The sequence below is a fragment of the Stegodyphus dumicola genome, chromosome 6, assembly GCF_044657685.1.
Source record: "Stegodyphus dumicola isolate Sdum_Otavi_A_Nest chromosome 6, ASM4465768v1".
Taxonomy (NCBI): domain Eukaryota; kingdom Metazoa; phylum Arthropoda; class Arachnida; order Araneae; family Eresidae; genus Stegodyphus; species Stegodyphus dumicola.
In genome coordinates, this window is record NC_140773.1 from 73114026 (window position 1) to 73128618 (window position 14593).

A 14593-nucleotide genomic window follows, 5' to 3' on the forward strand; every position below is an offset into this window, starting at 1 on the left:
GACAATGCACACTTAGTGAATTTTCCTCCTTCTTTTTGAATTATTTGCATTCTTTCCGTTTGAATGTTCTGCGTCGATAAATGTTACTTTATAAAAAATTTCCTGTCTTTTTAAATAAGCATATTTTTCTGCCTCACAGAGTGAAGCACCATCTAGCAAATCGAAAAGTAGAATGGCAAACTATTCGGAGGTAAGTGTCTAATATTCTTGCTTGTTTCCGTATCGGACATAAGACTAATAACAATACCTTTTTAAACAATTTGTTTCTATTTACTAAATTTTAATGAGTAAATAATTTCGTCTCATTAAGCTCATCATATGAAAGCTTAAATTTGAGAATTATAATTAAACTAAATGATTCTCTACTTTTTTCCTCATCGGGTATTTTTTGTTAAAATTTCATATGGGTGAAGAACATTTGACGAAAGCGAAAAGTATTAAAGTATTTTAAGTATTAAAGATAAGCATTTACATTCTGAAAATTTCTTCTTATGTAACGGAAACAGAAGATTTGATCAAACTGAATTCAAAATTGTTAATCTTGTGTGACTGGTGATATTCATCTGCTACAATTATAAATAATAATAATAAATTGCTGCATTTTGTTTTAACACATTTTGTTAACAATATCTGGAATTGCAAAAATGTTATTTCTGAATGGATAAATAAAAGAACAGAGAATAGTATCTCAGAAAGTCTGTATTATTTTAAAATAGCAATGGAAAACTAGATAATGTCCCTTTTTTTCGCAAACTGCTAATCTAAATATTTTTTTATAAATCGTTAATGTAAATATATTTAAGTATTATACTTTTAGATATTTTTTGTCGAATATTTTCAGTTGATTAAGTGTATTTTGCATTAGCCTTAGTTCCTTTCTGTGATCAGTCACTACAAATTTTTAATTAACCTAAAACTAATCATAATAAATGCAAGTATTTTAAAATCTAACGAAGAAATCCAATTTAATAATAAAATAATATAAAATCTCTATATGCATTTTTTGTAAACTCACATTTACAGTTACAATACTCCCATTCCACAAAGGTGTTTTATGTACAGTAGTTTGGAATACTATTCGGGATTGATTCCTACAAAAGAAAATTTAAAATCACCAATATAAAAATGTTGCATGAATGGATAAAATGCTCCGATGAATGTGCATTTATTTCTGCCTATCTTGGAGTTGTTGCTACTAATCCTCCTGATTTAAATCTTAACCCGATTATGTCCACGAATTTTCATCATGAGCAAAAGGCAAGGAACAGCGCCTCTCGTTTTCCTGTGCTTTTTATAGACATTTTACAAGTGAAACTATCCAGCTCTGTTGCAGTTTTAATAGAGATCTTCCCAGGGGCAGATCCAAACGTCTCTCAGGGAATTTTAGCTCAGCAGTATTTCAAGGTGCCCCCATACCGTGAGACATTATACACTTATATCGCCATGTGAAAAACTTTTTTTTTTTCCTTCATCATAGCAAAATTTGTGGAACTTTTGCGTCTTACATTCATTTTATTGTGACTTCTGGTGCAAAAGTTACGATTAAAATCAAAGTGCAAAAGTTACGACTAGATCCAACATTTTTTTGTTTTTATGTTACAGAAGCATTTTTTTATACAGCTTTTAAATTCACTATGCGAGGATACAAGTGTAATGTACTATAAGAAATATTAAGGATTTTAAAAACTAATTATTAAAAACAATTATCTGAAATATGATACTGAAAGTAGAAGTGATCTTTTTCTGTTTCAGCTGACCAAAATAAATTTACTGTTAGTTTTCTTCCATTACAGAATTCTTGATGATAAACTTTGAATTATTAATCTCGCTTTTAGTAATAAGGTTTATCAATCCGTATTATTAAAAGGGCAACGATGACCGTTGCCTTTTTCCACAGAAACAAATGATCTTGCATCAGAAGGCGAAATTTTCAACTTTCCCTTATATATCACTAGTTTCGTTTCAGAGAACCCTGGTTTCCATTTGAGCTCTTGGCATGTTTAGCGTGAAACAAACTGATTGAAACCAGTTTAAAGAATCTAAACTGAGGTAATACCGTCTGTAGAGATCGATGCACGTGTTTAAGCACGTGAAAACAAAGTAGCAATACAGCTTGCAATTGTTCTACTTTCTTCTGACATACATTTTCTCCTGAAATGTTCCTGAGTTCAAGAGTTGCATCTAAAGCCAATTTAAGTAGTTTTTGCCAACTGGTTTTGCTTTTCGATAAGAGTATTTCCGGCCAAGAAGGAATGTTGTCAACTAAATTACCATTCAAGCACATACTATAAGAATATATCTAATTATAATTTTTCTTTCCTTTGTGAAAGTTATAAAATCAAATAAACTTTTAGATACTCATTTACGGCTTTTTTAATTTCATTATTTATGAGCTATCTACACTTGAAGGGTATTCTTATAACTTAATATTTGAAATCATTACCAAAAATAATTACGTTGAAAATATGGTTATTTAAGAGCTTTGATCTCAACTCGTTGCTCCTAATGATGAGCAGTATCCCTTGTATGTTTGAAGAAATTTAAATAATAACTGCATCACTTAGAATTTAAGACTCATTTCTTATTCAGATTTTTAAACATTATAAATAGGGTGCATAAAAATAGGATTACATTTTAAAAGAATATTTTAATATATTGTACGTGTAAAAATTTCTCAGTAAATTATGTAGTTTATTATATTTATATTGAAACCTATTTAAGTACATAAAAATGTTCCTTATTTCCCATGTTTATTATAATTTTTCCTTGTTTCGCCATTTTTAAATCCTATTGAGCTTAAATTCGAGGACGGCTGTTTTTTTTTTTTTTTTTTTTTCTTTTTCCCCATATTAAAATCTTATAGTGGCTTAAATTCAAAGTAATATGGTATTTTTTTTTCTATGCAGTTCTAAGATTTTAGGAACACTACGCCTAACACAAATTAAAGTCGTCATATTTATTAACTAGTTTTACTTTTTATTAATTAAATTATACAAGATACGAACTTTCAGAAGTGGTTTAGAACAGAAATAGCAGAAATTTGATTCACTCAGAAATATTCTTCTGTTGCTAAGAAGGAAAAATAATATGTGCTATTCACCCGAAGCTTTCTCTCCCTTTTTTTATTGCTGTTATTTTTATCGCTCGGTTTTTGAATTTTGCTCGAGCTTTTAGTTAGATGATGGTAAGAATCCATTATGGTAATAAAATTTACCTTCTTGTTTAAAAGTAAAATTCTGTTTCAGTTTCTAAATTACTTGTTAGCAATTCTTATGATCAAAACACAATCCAAAGCAGCTCCACAAATTCATTGGGGCTAAGAGAAAGAGATAGTGCCTGTAGTTGGCTACGATCGTGGGTACTGTCACGAATATTGTACACAAGACAGATACTTTTACTCAAGTTATATGTGAAGTTGTTGTATTTTCCTGTAACATGAAAAGCTGATAGAAATGACGCTTTGCCGGAAAAATAAGAGTACAGAGGCAAGCCTATTTAACACTGAGTTAACGGTTTTGGCCACTAATTTTGTCGCCACATTTGGCAAGAAATCACCCAAAGTCGCCAAAATTGGCTACCATTTGGTCCGGTTCCTGTAGAAATGTAACAGATGCTGTAACTGAATAACTGTAATTGATGCTTTGTGTAACTATAACTTTATTCAGCCTTCACATGCCTCCTAGTAATTTCGAGAAGCAAAACGTACTAAAAATAACTCAGCGGCCGGATAAAAACTGTGTGAGACCGGAGAAAGCATCAGTTCCTCAATTGTTGTGAACATTTCGTTCAGTGTGAGTTCGGAGTTCTGAGATATCTGTGGGTTAGCTTCGCTCTTTAGATGTGCTTTGCATTGCGTTGTGTTTAACATTCTTAGTAGTTTGAAGTGTAAATACTGACTGTACTGTATGGTACTGGGAACACTTGTATGAGTATTTCCGTGGAAAGTTCCAGAACTCTGACGCGTTTCTTTTGATAAAATAAATTTCACCAACCTATCGGACCTGTGTGCATTCAAACTATTACGAACCTTACGCTCGCAAAAGTACTTTATAGGTAAAGTACGAGTTTACCCAGCTGAGTTTAGGAAGAATAGGCTCAGGAACGGCTTCAAGAGTTTCCTTTTCTACTAGATCTCATTGTGGGACTTTCTATTGGATGGTATTTTATTGCCACAAGCACATTATACATTTACAAATAGCTACCTTTTTCCATGATTCAAACTCATCCGAGGCAATGATATGATAACCGGATCAATAACTTTATATCGATAAAGGTGACCCTGTATTGCTTCAGTATTACAGTAATTTAATATTTTGTACATCATTCGCGCAAGACATTGTCTCATTAAACCAAAAATGACTGAGAACGTATTGCTATTAACACACTGTTGTGAAAAATTAAAGAAACTTTCACAGAAATGAATATAATACTGGTACTACTGTCCGAGCCTACAAAATTATATATATGGTAGTATAATGTCAATGTCACTGAATAATTTAAAAGGGTCCGATACTGTGTAATAATCTGCGAATTGTTGAAGCATTACACTCTGTCATGTTAATAGAGAATATGCCACTCAACATCAAGTATGGATAATGAAATGTATCTTAGACAAAATATTTAACTATCTAAAAAGACTTGCTTTCGAGAGGCTAGAAGCTAGACTAAAACAGAAAAAGGTATACAGTTATTTAAATACGAAAAGTGTCTTTTTAGTAACATGGAAATAATGCAGACACACCAGTGATGAATCTCAATGCTCAGGCCAAGGACGAAAATATACCACAACTGCATCTCAGACCATTTAAGTTTTTTCTAAGCTATAAGTTTTTTCACAGATTGTAAGGGAATTAATTATAAACATAAGATCTTGAATATAATGAAACACTGTGAGCGAATAGCTTTATTAAAGAAGTCTATGAGAAAGGACCAATAATTTGTCTCCCGTTAAATTCAAGTTTCGAAAAGTGCTTGGTTAGAACGATGCTGAGAACATCGTGATTGGAGTTGATTGCTGTTCACTAGAGCAGTGGCTCTCAGACTGTTTTACCTCATGCGTTCTCTCTCCTCCCTCCTTTCCAAAACTCGAAAAATGCATACATACATTTATTTGGATTTAGATTATTTTTAATGCATTTCATAAATTAAACAATAAAAAGTGTTGACAATATTGATAAATACCAAAAGTTTTTTTTTTTTTTTTTTTTAATATTCCTAAACTAAATATAAATATCTAATAGCTAAATAAAGGACTGACCGCATTCTGCCCTAAAGCTTTCCTTTTAGAGGAGAATCTTAGCCTGGTTAAGAACCATTTCCCGGAATAAAGCCTACTTACGCTTAATGACGAGCCTATATTTTCTTTGGAAAGTAACTCTGTTTAGGTTAAAGTCTGGAGAGAGGAAAATAATATGTAATCCTGACAACGCCATAGAGAAATATCGATGCGAAGGTGATGGAATTATAGAGAAGGAGGCCATTTTAAATAACCTCTCTAAATATCTTTACCGATGAAACTATCTTTATCAAAAATAAACTTCTTAATACTTATGTGAAGCTCTTTTAGGAGTGTAATAGATCATAGCCTCATTCAAATGATTATAATTCTGTTCTCTACTGCACCTTACTGACGTCAGAATATCTTGAAGGCGAAAGAATCAACCAAATGTAGCGCCTCAGTTTTACATTCAATAGATTTAAATCTGTTTCAACATGTTTAAAGTACACTAGTACATTTATTTGCATCACTACAGGTATTTATTTGCATTTCTATAGATATTTATTTGCATCACTATAGACAGAACTTCCTGATTCAATGCAGTACGAATATGTTTTGCTGCCATTAGTACTCCTGGACATTATAATCAAAAACATCATTACGAAACTTCGATTTCGATTAATGGTGTCCGTATGTTTTACTAAAAGTTTCATAAATATGAACAAAATATTTAGTAATTTTTCGAGACAGTGATGAACTTACGAAAACGAACAGCAAACTTAACTGCATTTGATCAAAGAAGTAAACAGCCCTTCTACAAAAAAGTAAACAACATTTGTACGAAGAAGAAACTTACATTAATCATACGTTTAAATTTAAATTAAACCTGCTCTGTATGCATTTTGCAGATACAAAAATGTATTTTATAATGCTTTTAATCTTGAACAGGGGTAGCGAAAAGAAAAATTGAAATTTTTATTATCAGAACTCAATGTTGATGAAGTTCTGAATCACTGAAAATGCTTAAAAAAATAGTGTGTGTGCTCTAAGTGATTTTCATAGAATAATCTCCGTTACTTCCCAGATACTTTTGCTTCTACTCTCAAAGATCATGTGAAAATTACTCTATAGGGCGAAACAGTTTCTGAAGATTTTATGAATATCTTGTTAAGGACCAATGTTCAAATGATCCAAATTATATAATATACCCCAGTCTGCACAGTGATCTTTATTTTCATGAACATCTTACGTTAACTTTTTGAGAATAGACCTAACTATAATAGGGGCCCACCAGCGGCCGAGCGGTAAAGTCCCTGAACACTGGTAGTTCGGTCCGAGGTTCGAATCCCGCGAACGGGCTGGCTGCATGGGCGTTTTCGTGGTTTTCCCCATGTGTAACGTGTATACGAGCCAGTTTCCCTTAGAACGTCCTCCACGAAGGCATCCCTCCTCTTAGGCAGATAGCCCTCGAGGCTTTGCCATAATTACACACACAACTATAATAGGACGTAGGAAAATATCGGTTCTTTATTCTTTGACAACGTTCAGGACTAAGTTATATGCGGCGCAAAAATCTCAAATCCGGACATTCTGGAATGCAGGAATATTAAATTCCAAACTAGAGATTTTTAAATGAACTGCGAAAATTCTTGCTTTTGGGCTTATTAATAATCATCAACTTTTGTCGATAATTTTAACGTTTTTATTACTTAACCTAATCAACAAAAATTAACTTTTCCGCATTGTGTATTAAAAATAGTATCATTGAAACATACCTGTTATAAATGGATGATACATATTCATTTGCGCTTTGGCAGCTGAGGATGATGGTTCGGTAAAACCATCGAAACTAGTCGTGTGAAAATTTGCAAATATAATACTTATTTTTGTTATTTGAATTCTAAATTAATATTTGTTCGGCGTGTTATTTTAACATAAATTAACTGGATGATACTTTTTAAATGTTCTTTGTTCCATGTTGTGCTTTCAGTATAATAAACAATAATGAATACGTATTTTGAAATGTTTCTTCGATAATGTTACTTTTATAGGTTGTAAAAACAGCAAGAAATTCCTTTAATAAACAACTGACGATACCTCTCGATTTTCGGGTAAGCCAACTGAAAGCGTTTTATAGATTATTAGAAGAACACGGCGACGAATTAGTGGATGCTATTCGAAAAGATTTGAGAAAGGTAAGTCTAAAACCTCTTTTAGTTATAGAGTTATAATATATTTATATATATAATCTGAAATTATCCTGAAGCATATAGTATGGCGAGAATATAACCAGCAATCAATTCGAAATATCATAGAATTTCTTCTGCGGATTGCAGATCGTTGTAGCATTAATTTAAACTCGAATTCGTTTTAACAACAAGTGTTATTTTTTATATTCGATCTTATGCATCTACTCACTCTCTACAGAAAAACTCTGCTGAAATTTTTATGACAGCATTTACCATTGCACAAAAGATAAGTAAATAAGTCAAATTATGGTGGCAGCGAAAATCAATGCAGGGTTTCCAGCCACCCGGTTTAATATCTGATATCTTTTGTAGTTGTAATAGTAAATTCTTTTATGTATAGAGATCGAGATCGCTAGCATGCTTCTTTAAAAGTTGATAATCTTAATGCAAGAAACTTTGTTAATATAATATCTGCCATTTGAATAGTCACTTCTATGAAGTAATTTCGTTGTTATTTATAAACAGAAGTAATGAGGATTTCTGTATTCCTTAGATTCACAATGTTGCCTGTTACGGGTCCCAGGTCTAAACCAACCACAGGCGCAAATCTTTGCTTCTTGGCACAATAAAATTCGTGGACCCCTGATCTGGCTACATATTCAGGTCAAGAGGATTAGAAACTCCAACAACAAATATTCCTCAGATGATTTCGCATAAAATTAAAAAGAAAAATTGAAATAGTATTTTTGTTATAAAAAATCCATTATAAGTTAACAAATAAGAAAAGTCTCCTTGTAATACTACATTTCAGTTGATAGCAATTTTTATGCTCACGGATCTTGTAACACAAAAGTGTTTGGCAGCACACCACAAATTTCGCCATTTCTGTTTATCGGGTTATCTGTTGTATAGTCAACTCATCATTTCTTCAGATACTTTTCAGTTTATCATGTCATGTTTAATCTTTGTCAAATTTCGGTTAAAAATGAGTGACATACAGTCTGAAAGCTTAAAATCAGAGCAAATGTGTTGAGACTAGTCCAGGTGAGCGAATATTAGCTTGAGCTAATATTTGGGGACAAAACACCAAATCCTGGTATTTTTACATTACTAAAAATTACATTAATGTTGATGTAAATATTCCAAAATCTTATTTCAAAAAAACATTCAAAACTAAAATAATTGAGCAATGGAACTGTGATTATATCTCTTCTGATAAGGGATCTGTTACAAAAACATTCTTCCCAACTATTTTTGAAAGACTGAAAAGTAAGGACTTGTTGCTCAATTTTATTAAAGTTACGCAATTTTTGTTTGGACATGGTAAGTTTAATGTTTATCTTCAACGGTTTAAGCCACGTCTTCCAATTTGTGTTATTGCAATCTTAGCATTCTTGACTTGTGTCGAATGGAAAGAGAGTGACAGCGCGCTTTTACTCTGCATCAGATAAAAGAATGTCTGGAACAACAAAAGGATGATAAGAAGAATCAAGATGGTAGAATGGGATATTTCACTTAGCTGCCATCAGTCGGCGAAGAAAGATGCAATGAATGAAAATAGACAAGCAATGTGAAAAAAAGTTGGATCAATAAGGTAGTAAGTACTTCAAATAATTAACAAAATATCCAAAGGATATTTGTGTTTTTCTCTAGGAAAAGGTGAGCATCGCAAAGAACTGATACAGCTGTTTGGATGTAATAGTACAGAAATGAAAAAAATTGTTGCAAGTTTTTGGATATAATTTTGTATAGTATCAATTTGAAGATCTCTGTGAATATATGAATTTGGGATGAACCAGGGTGCATTAATAATTTCACGAAGGGTTCTATTTTGAATAACTTGGATCTTTTTTATGTGAGTTTTAGCGGCGTGTACCGGACTGGCGTAAAGTAAAGTAGGTCTAAGGATGGACTTGTATAAAGCAAGTTTATTGTTGATAGTCGGATTGTTATGTCTGCCGAGGAGAGGACGCATAGTAGCTATTGAGATAGTGGATTTCCTGGCAGTTTCGTGTAAATGTTGCCGAAAAGTGAGTTTTTTGTCAAGCGTGACTCCGAGATAATTCACTTGATCCGTCCACTGAATATTTTAGCATTCAGCAAAGTGTTTTCCACCTCCTGTTTAACTGCCCATTGCTTGATAAAGCAAGAAATCTATTGAAATGCAGATTAAAATTAATTGGAATTCATTGGCCGCCGAAATGTTATGATTTTGTATCTCCAGCTTCGGCCTACTGAGCTTTTAACGATTTTGTTGACATTTATTTTAAACATTGTAAATGATTTCTTTATATATTTTTATGCTTTTGTATTTACTCTGTGTGTGTGTTTTTTCTTTGTGTATAATTTCATTGTATTATTGAAAATTGATGTTATTACTTACAATTTTGCCTTCTTTTTACTTACGATTTCTAAGTTTCGTGTGATACTTTGTGATGCACAAGGATTTCTTTTTCTTTAAATAAATTATAAAAAAACATCATATTTTTTCGTTGAGAGGAAGGAGAAACAATTAAATATGCAGTTTGTATATTTTATTAAACAAATGAATCACACCTGAAAAATCATAATTTGGCTTATATTTTGGCTATTTATAATAATACCTTTAAAAAACTGTTAGCTTTAGTTTTAAAAAAAGATAGAGAAAGAGATTCTTTTTTCCATACGTTTGCAAGTAATTTTGAATCTGCTTTTCCTTTTTTTAAATCTATTAATGTTATTATTTTATTCATACAAGGGATAATAAATATAAAAATGTTAAAATATTTTTTTCGTGAGGGAATAGTTTTTAATCTTGATTAATTGAAAAATATTATGTTAATCCCTTTCAGGGTGTTTTGCATTGAAACCGCGGGGCTTAAAAATGCTTTACTCTTAGCTAAATTAATTCTTCGCATCAGTATTAATGCTCTTTTAGTTTTCCTTTTATATGAAACATAAGGTGAAACAAATAAAAGGTTCAAGTAGCTATTAAAAATAAGATTACAATTGTGTGCGCGAACGTGTTTGCATATTTTTTGTATTAGTTATTTTTGTCTGAATTAGAAAATACAGGTTGTTCTATAAACATTTTGTCCACTTTCAACACATAAATTACTCGCAGGTAATTAAAAATGCATTGATGTATATATAAACCATACTAAAAAAAGAAATCTTAATAGTTTTACGAGTATTAATTATAATCTAGTACTGAATGAAATTCTGTGCAGTGTGGCGCCATAAAATCGATTATCTGGAAAATTCTTCGGAAAATCTTTCGGCTTCGGCTATCTTGGATACACAATCTAAATTCACTAGACACTAAATCTGAACTATTAAATAAACTATTGGATGTTAGAACTGAGCAAAACTAAAAATCTATGGACAGTGACAAGTATTATGATTTGTGCTGCTGATTTCTCGGCAAGTTAGATGATGAGGAGACCTTTATGGACAAGTGCGTTTTCAGTATGAAGCAACATTCCATCTGACCGAATTTGCGTAGTACATATTAAGAATGATTATCACATAAGAACTTTTTGAATTTTTTCTTTTTCTTCGTATGTATTTTTTTTTTTAAATCTCGATGTAAATATTGAGCTATAGTAAAATTTTGAAATCAGAAAGGGCATTTATTCATACCTTATTTCTGTATGATTGTCTTATAGCCAAAATTTTATGCTAAGTCTTTAACCTATATTTAAAATGGTTGGTTTTTCTTCAAATAATTTTTATGTTAACCGCACACACTTAAAAAAAAAAAAAAAAAAAAAAAAAAAAAAAAAATCTATCACTACTGTTTTGAAATTTTTAAAGAAGGTAGCTTACATACAAAACTTGTATTTTAGAAAAAATAGAAAAATAAAACATTCTAATGCGTTAACTAATATACCAGTTATAAGACATTAATCTTATAATTTTAGAAAATCCGGAAGTTTGAAGAAATTAAAGAAACAAATGTAATTCATACAAGTGTTTTCATGGAAATTAATTAGGCCTTAATAATATCGAATTTCTATATTTTGAATCGTAAAATTCTACTTCTAGAAGACGAAATCTTATCTATTTGATAATGGTAAACTACCGAAGTGCTTAGTACTAAATAGTAGAATTCTAGTAAAAAAATAATAAATATTTAATATTTAAATATCAATAATTTCATTGATATTAACTCCAGTTAAAATTTTCTTGGATACACTGAATTCGATTAATAAATTTTAATGCAAATACATGTTCACACAATTTTAGCTTCAATTAAGATTTATTCACACGAATTCAAATGAGATTTTTCTAATTAGAAATTTCTTGTAAATTCTAAATTAAACAAGAGAATTAAAGAGGTTTAAAATGCTTTTATTTAAAGTTTTAATTGTTGTTAATTCTCAGTATACTAAACTTCTTCAGTAAATTTTAATTATGCAAGTGTTAGAATACTAATTTTAGTCATTTTAATATATTTTTCTATACAGCCTCTAACCGAAGCGTTATTAGCTGAAGTAGAAACTACAAAAAATCAAATTAAAGGCGTCCTCTACAAAATACATAAATGGGCTCAACCAGAACCTGTAAGTATTTTTTCAGCGCATTCTGCTTTAATATATAATTTACAACTGTCGTTTTTATTGAAGAGATATAAAACACGTGAAAGACTTCTTGTTATAATTTTTGAAAATTTCCCTAGTATTTCTTAAATATGAAGAATAATAAGAATTTTTCAAATATATATATAATCAATTGTTTAGGAAATAAATTATTATTAACTTACTTTGCAGCAATTGCGCAAGTAGTAGTAACTTGTTTTCGCACTAAATGAATTTAAGATCATACAATATTATATATATATATATATATATATAAATCTGACTTTAAAATTTTACTGTAAAAGTGTGGTTATTCAGTGCATTAAATAGGAAATAAATATAATGCACGCATATTGATTTAAACCTAAAATAAATAGGAACTTGAGTGCATTTGCTATGTTATAATTAACATTCCACACTTTAAACTGAGGAGTTGATTGGGAAACTGTAGAATAAAATCGTGTTTAACAACAAATTTAACATTTCTACATTAGAAGTAAGCATAAAAATTACATCAAATATCTGTTCATTTGAATGTTTTATTGCATCATTGGGTCATAAAATTTCTCAGTTGCTTCAATTTTTAAGCTCTCTGAATCAGCTCCCAAGTAATTCTGTTTCATTCCCCAAAATAAATAAAACGCAGACAATGTGTTTTTAATCCACTTTTTCAATATTCTTAGTTTTCTGCCTTAAACTCATGTGTAGATCGCTTCACTGTATAACATTTCTTTATTAAGTAAATTTTTGTAATCTTGTGGTAGTAAAAATAATTATAGTATGATCATTTGATATTTTGCCAAGAAGAGTATATTAAGAGTATGATTAGTAAAAAAAATTTGATTTTTTAATTTTTATATTTTTAACAAATGCAAAAAAAATCTAAACAAGCTAATTCAATTAATGACATTTTGAAAAAATGAAAAATCAGCATTTTAAACAAGTTTTTCATTTAATTAAAGAGCACTTCTAAGCAAAAAACCACTAAAACATCTAAAGCAATGTAAGAAACGCAACAGAAGTAGCCCTTGATAAAAATAAAAGTAGTCAGAATCATGTATAAAAGAGAGAAAGAAATAAGAGTAAATTAAAGAAAAATGAAGCAAAGATATTTTAAATATGTTTGTGAATTTGAAGAAATTTTGAATTGATCACCTGAAACAATGTTTTTAATCTGCTCTACAAGTAGTTCTCTTACTGGCGCTGTAAACATTTTAAAGAAAAAGGCCTAATTTTACTATGCTTTCTGCAGTAATTTAAGCGGAAATGTTTCAAATGATTATTTATAATAAAAGTTTTATGTTATATCGTAATGGAAATTTGTTCGAATTTCTGGTACAAAAGAATTATAAAAATAAATAACTAGTTCTTTATTTCCGGATTTTTAATACTTTTTATTTCATTTATACCACTGGTCTGAAAAATAAATATTTATGTTTCCTTTCTAGACGGAAACCAATATTATTCTGATCTTAGACAAAACATACATTTTCCCCCAACCTTATGGAGTAGTGCTCATCATTGGAGCTTGGAATTACCCTTTTCTATTAGTGTCAATACCTCTTTTGGGCGCTATTGCAGCAGGCAACTGTGCTATCATCAAACCTTCAGAAAAAGCACCCGCCACAGCCAAAGCTCTTTCTAATCTCATACCACAGTACCTCCACAAGGTAAATATTTTTAATGCATATTAATTAATCAGTATTTTAATTAATTATTTAATTTATAAGTAATTTAATGAGTATTTTAATTAAATAAATTTTTAATGAAAGCTAATTACATAACATTCAGTTCTTGTTGTTCGAAGGAAGTACAAATTTTTTGATTTAGTCAAAACCTTTTTATTCTTAAAAAATCTGATGTGGACACCACATGACATACTTATACGGCCTATTAAATCATACAAATTTTTTGCTGCACGTCATTTAAACATATTTACCCGAATTAATCTAACATAATTAACCGATTCCTCAAAGCAAGCTGAAAAGACATAAAAAATTTCAAATTTTGAGTTTAAATGTTCCAGTCAATTTATGTCGCAATTTAGTCAAACTTCTTGTACTTCATTTTTTCATAATGAATATAAAACTTTCCTAAATATAAGTATAGGACCTGAAAGACCACATTAAAAGTTAGTTTTTTTATTTATTCAAAATTATTTTTTAATGGAACTTGACATCAAAATAATCCTCGTCTCAAGGGCTCTCGTATGATGTAATACTTGATGTGAAGTAAACTCTCCTTCCGCACATGAATATTCCTCGAAAAAAAGCATAAAAACTTGCAATCAACACAGTTGGTAGATAGTAAATGTGTATATATATACGTTTAGAGGTCATGCGAAAAAATAGTCAAATTGGATTCGGAAATGCTCAAAATAGATTACTTTCGTTGAAATTTGATAACAGAAATTTTTCGCTATTACAATACTTCTTTTACTTTATACAAGAATGTAAAAAGTGCTTTTCTTTCTCTAATAATTAAATTTTATCCAAAAACGAAATCTGCATTCTCCTTCATTTCAAATCCATGTTCATTATTTTGCACAGATTTATCTATGAAGTGGTATCTATTAGTATTCTGTAGAGACAGTGGGTTATTTCGAAGCAGGAGACTTTAAAAATGAG

At 30.3% G+C, this 14593-nt stretch overlaps 1 protein-coding gene across 2 annotated transcripts in view; it reads left to right on the forward strand.

The window, feature by feature from the left end:
* LOC118192441 (aldehyde dehydrogenase, dimeric NADP-preferring-like) overlaps nt 1–14593 on the forward strand; it is a 150528-nt gene that overhangs the window by 40594 nt on the left and 95341 nt on the right. For both annotated transcript variants that reach the window (XM_085818520.1, XM_035363407.2), the window contains exons 2-5: nt 140–190; nt 7270–7413; nt 11856–11951; nt 13415–13636. In XM_085818520.1, coding sequence (XP_085674646.1) covers nt 173–190; nt 7270–7413; nt 11856–11951; nt 13415–13636 — 480 coding nt within the window. In that variant the 5' untranslated portion in view covers nt 140–172. The remainder of the gene's footprint in view (nt 1–139; nt 191–7269; nt 7414–11855; nt 11952–13414; nt 13637–14593) is intronic.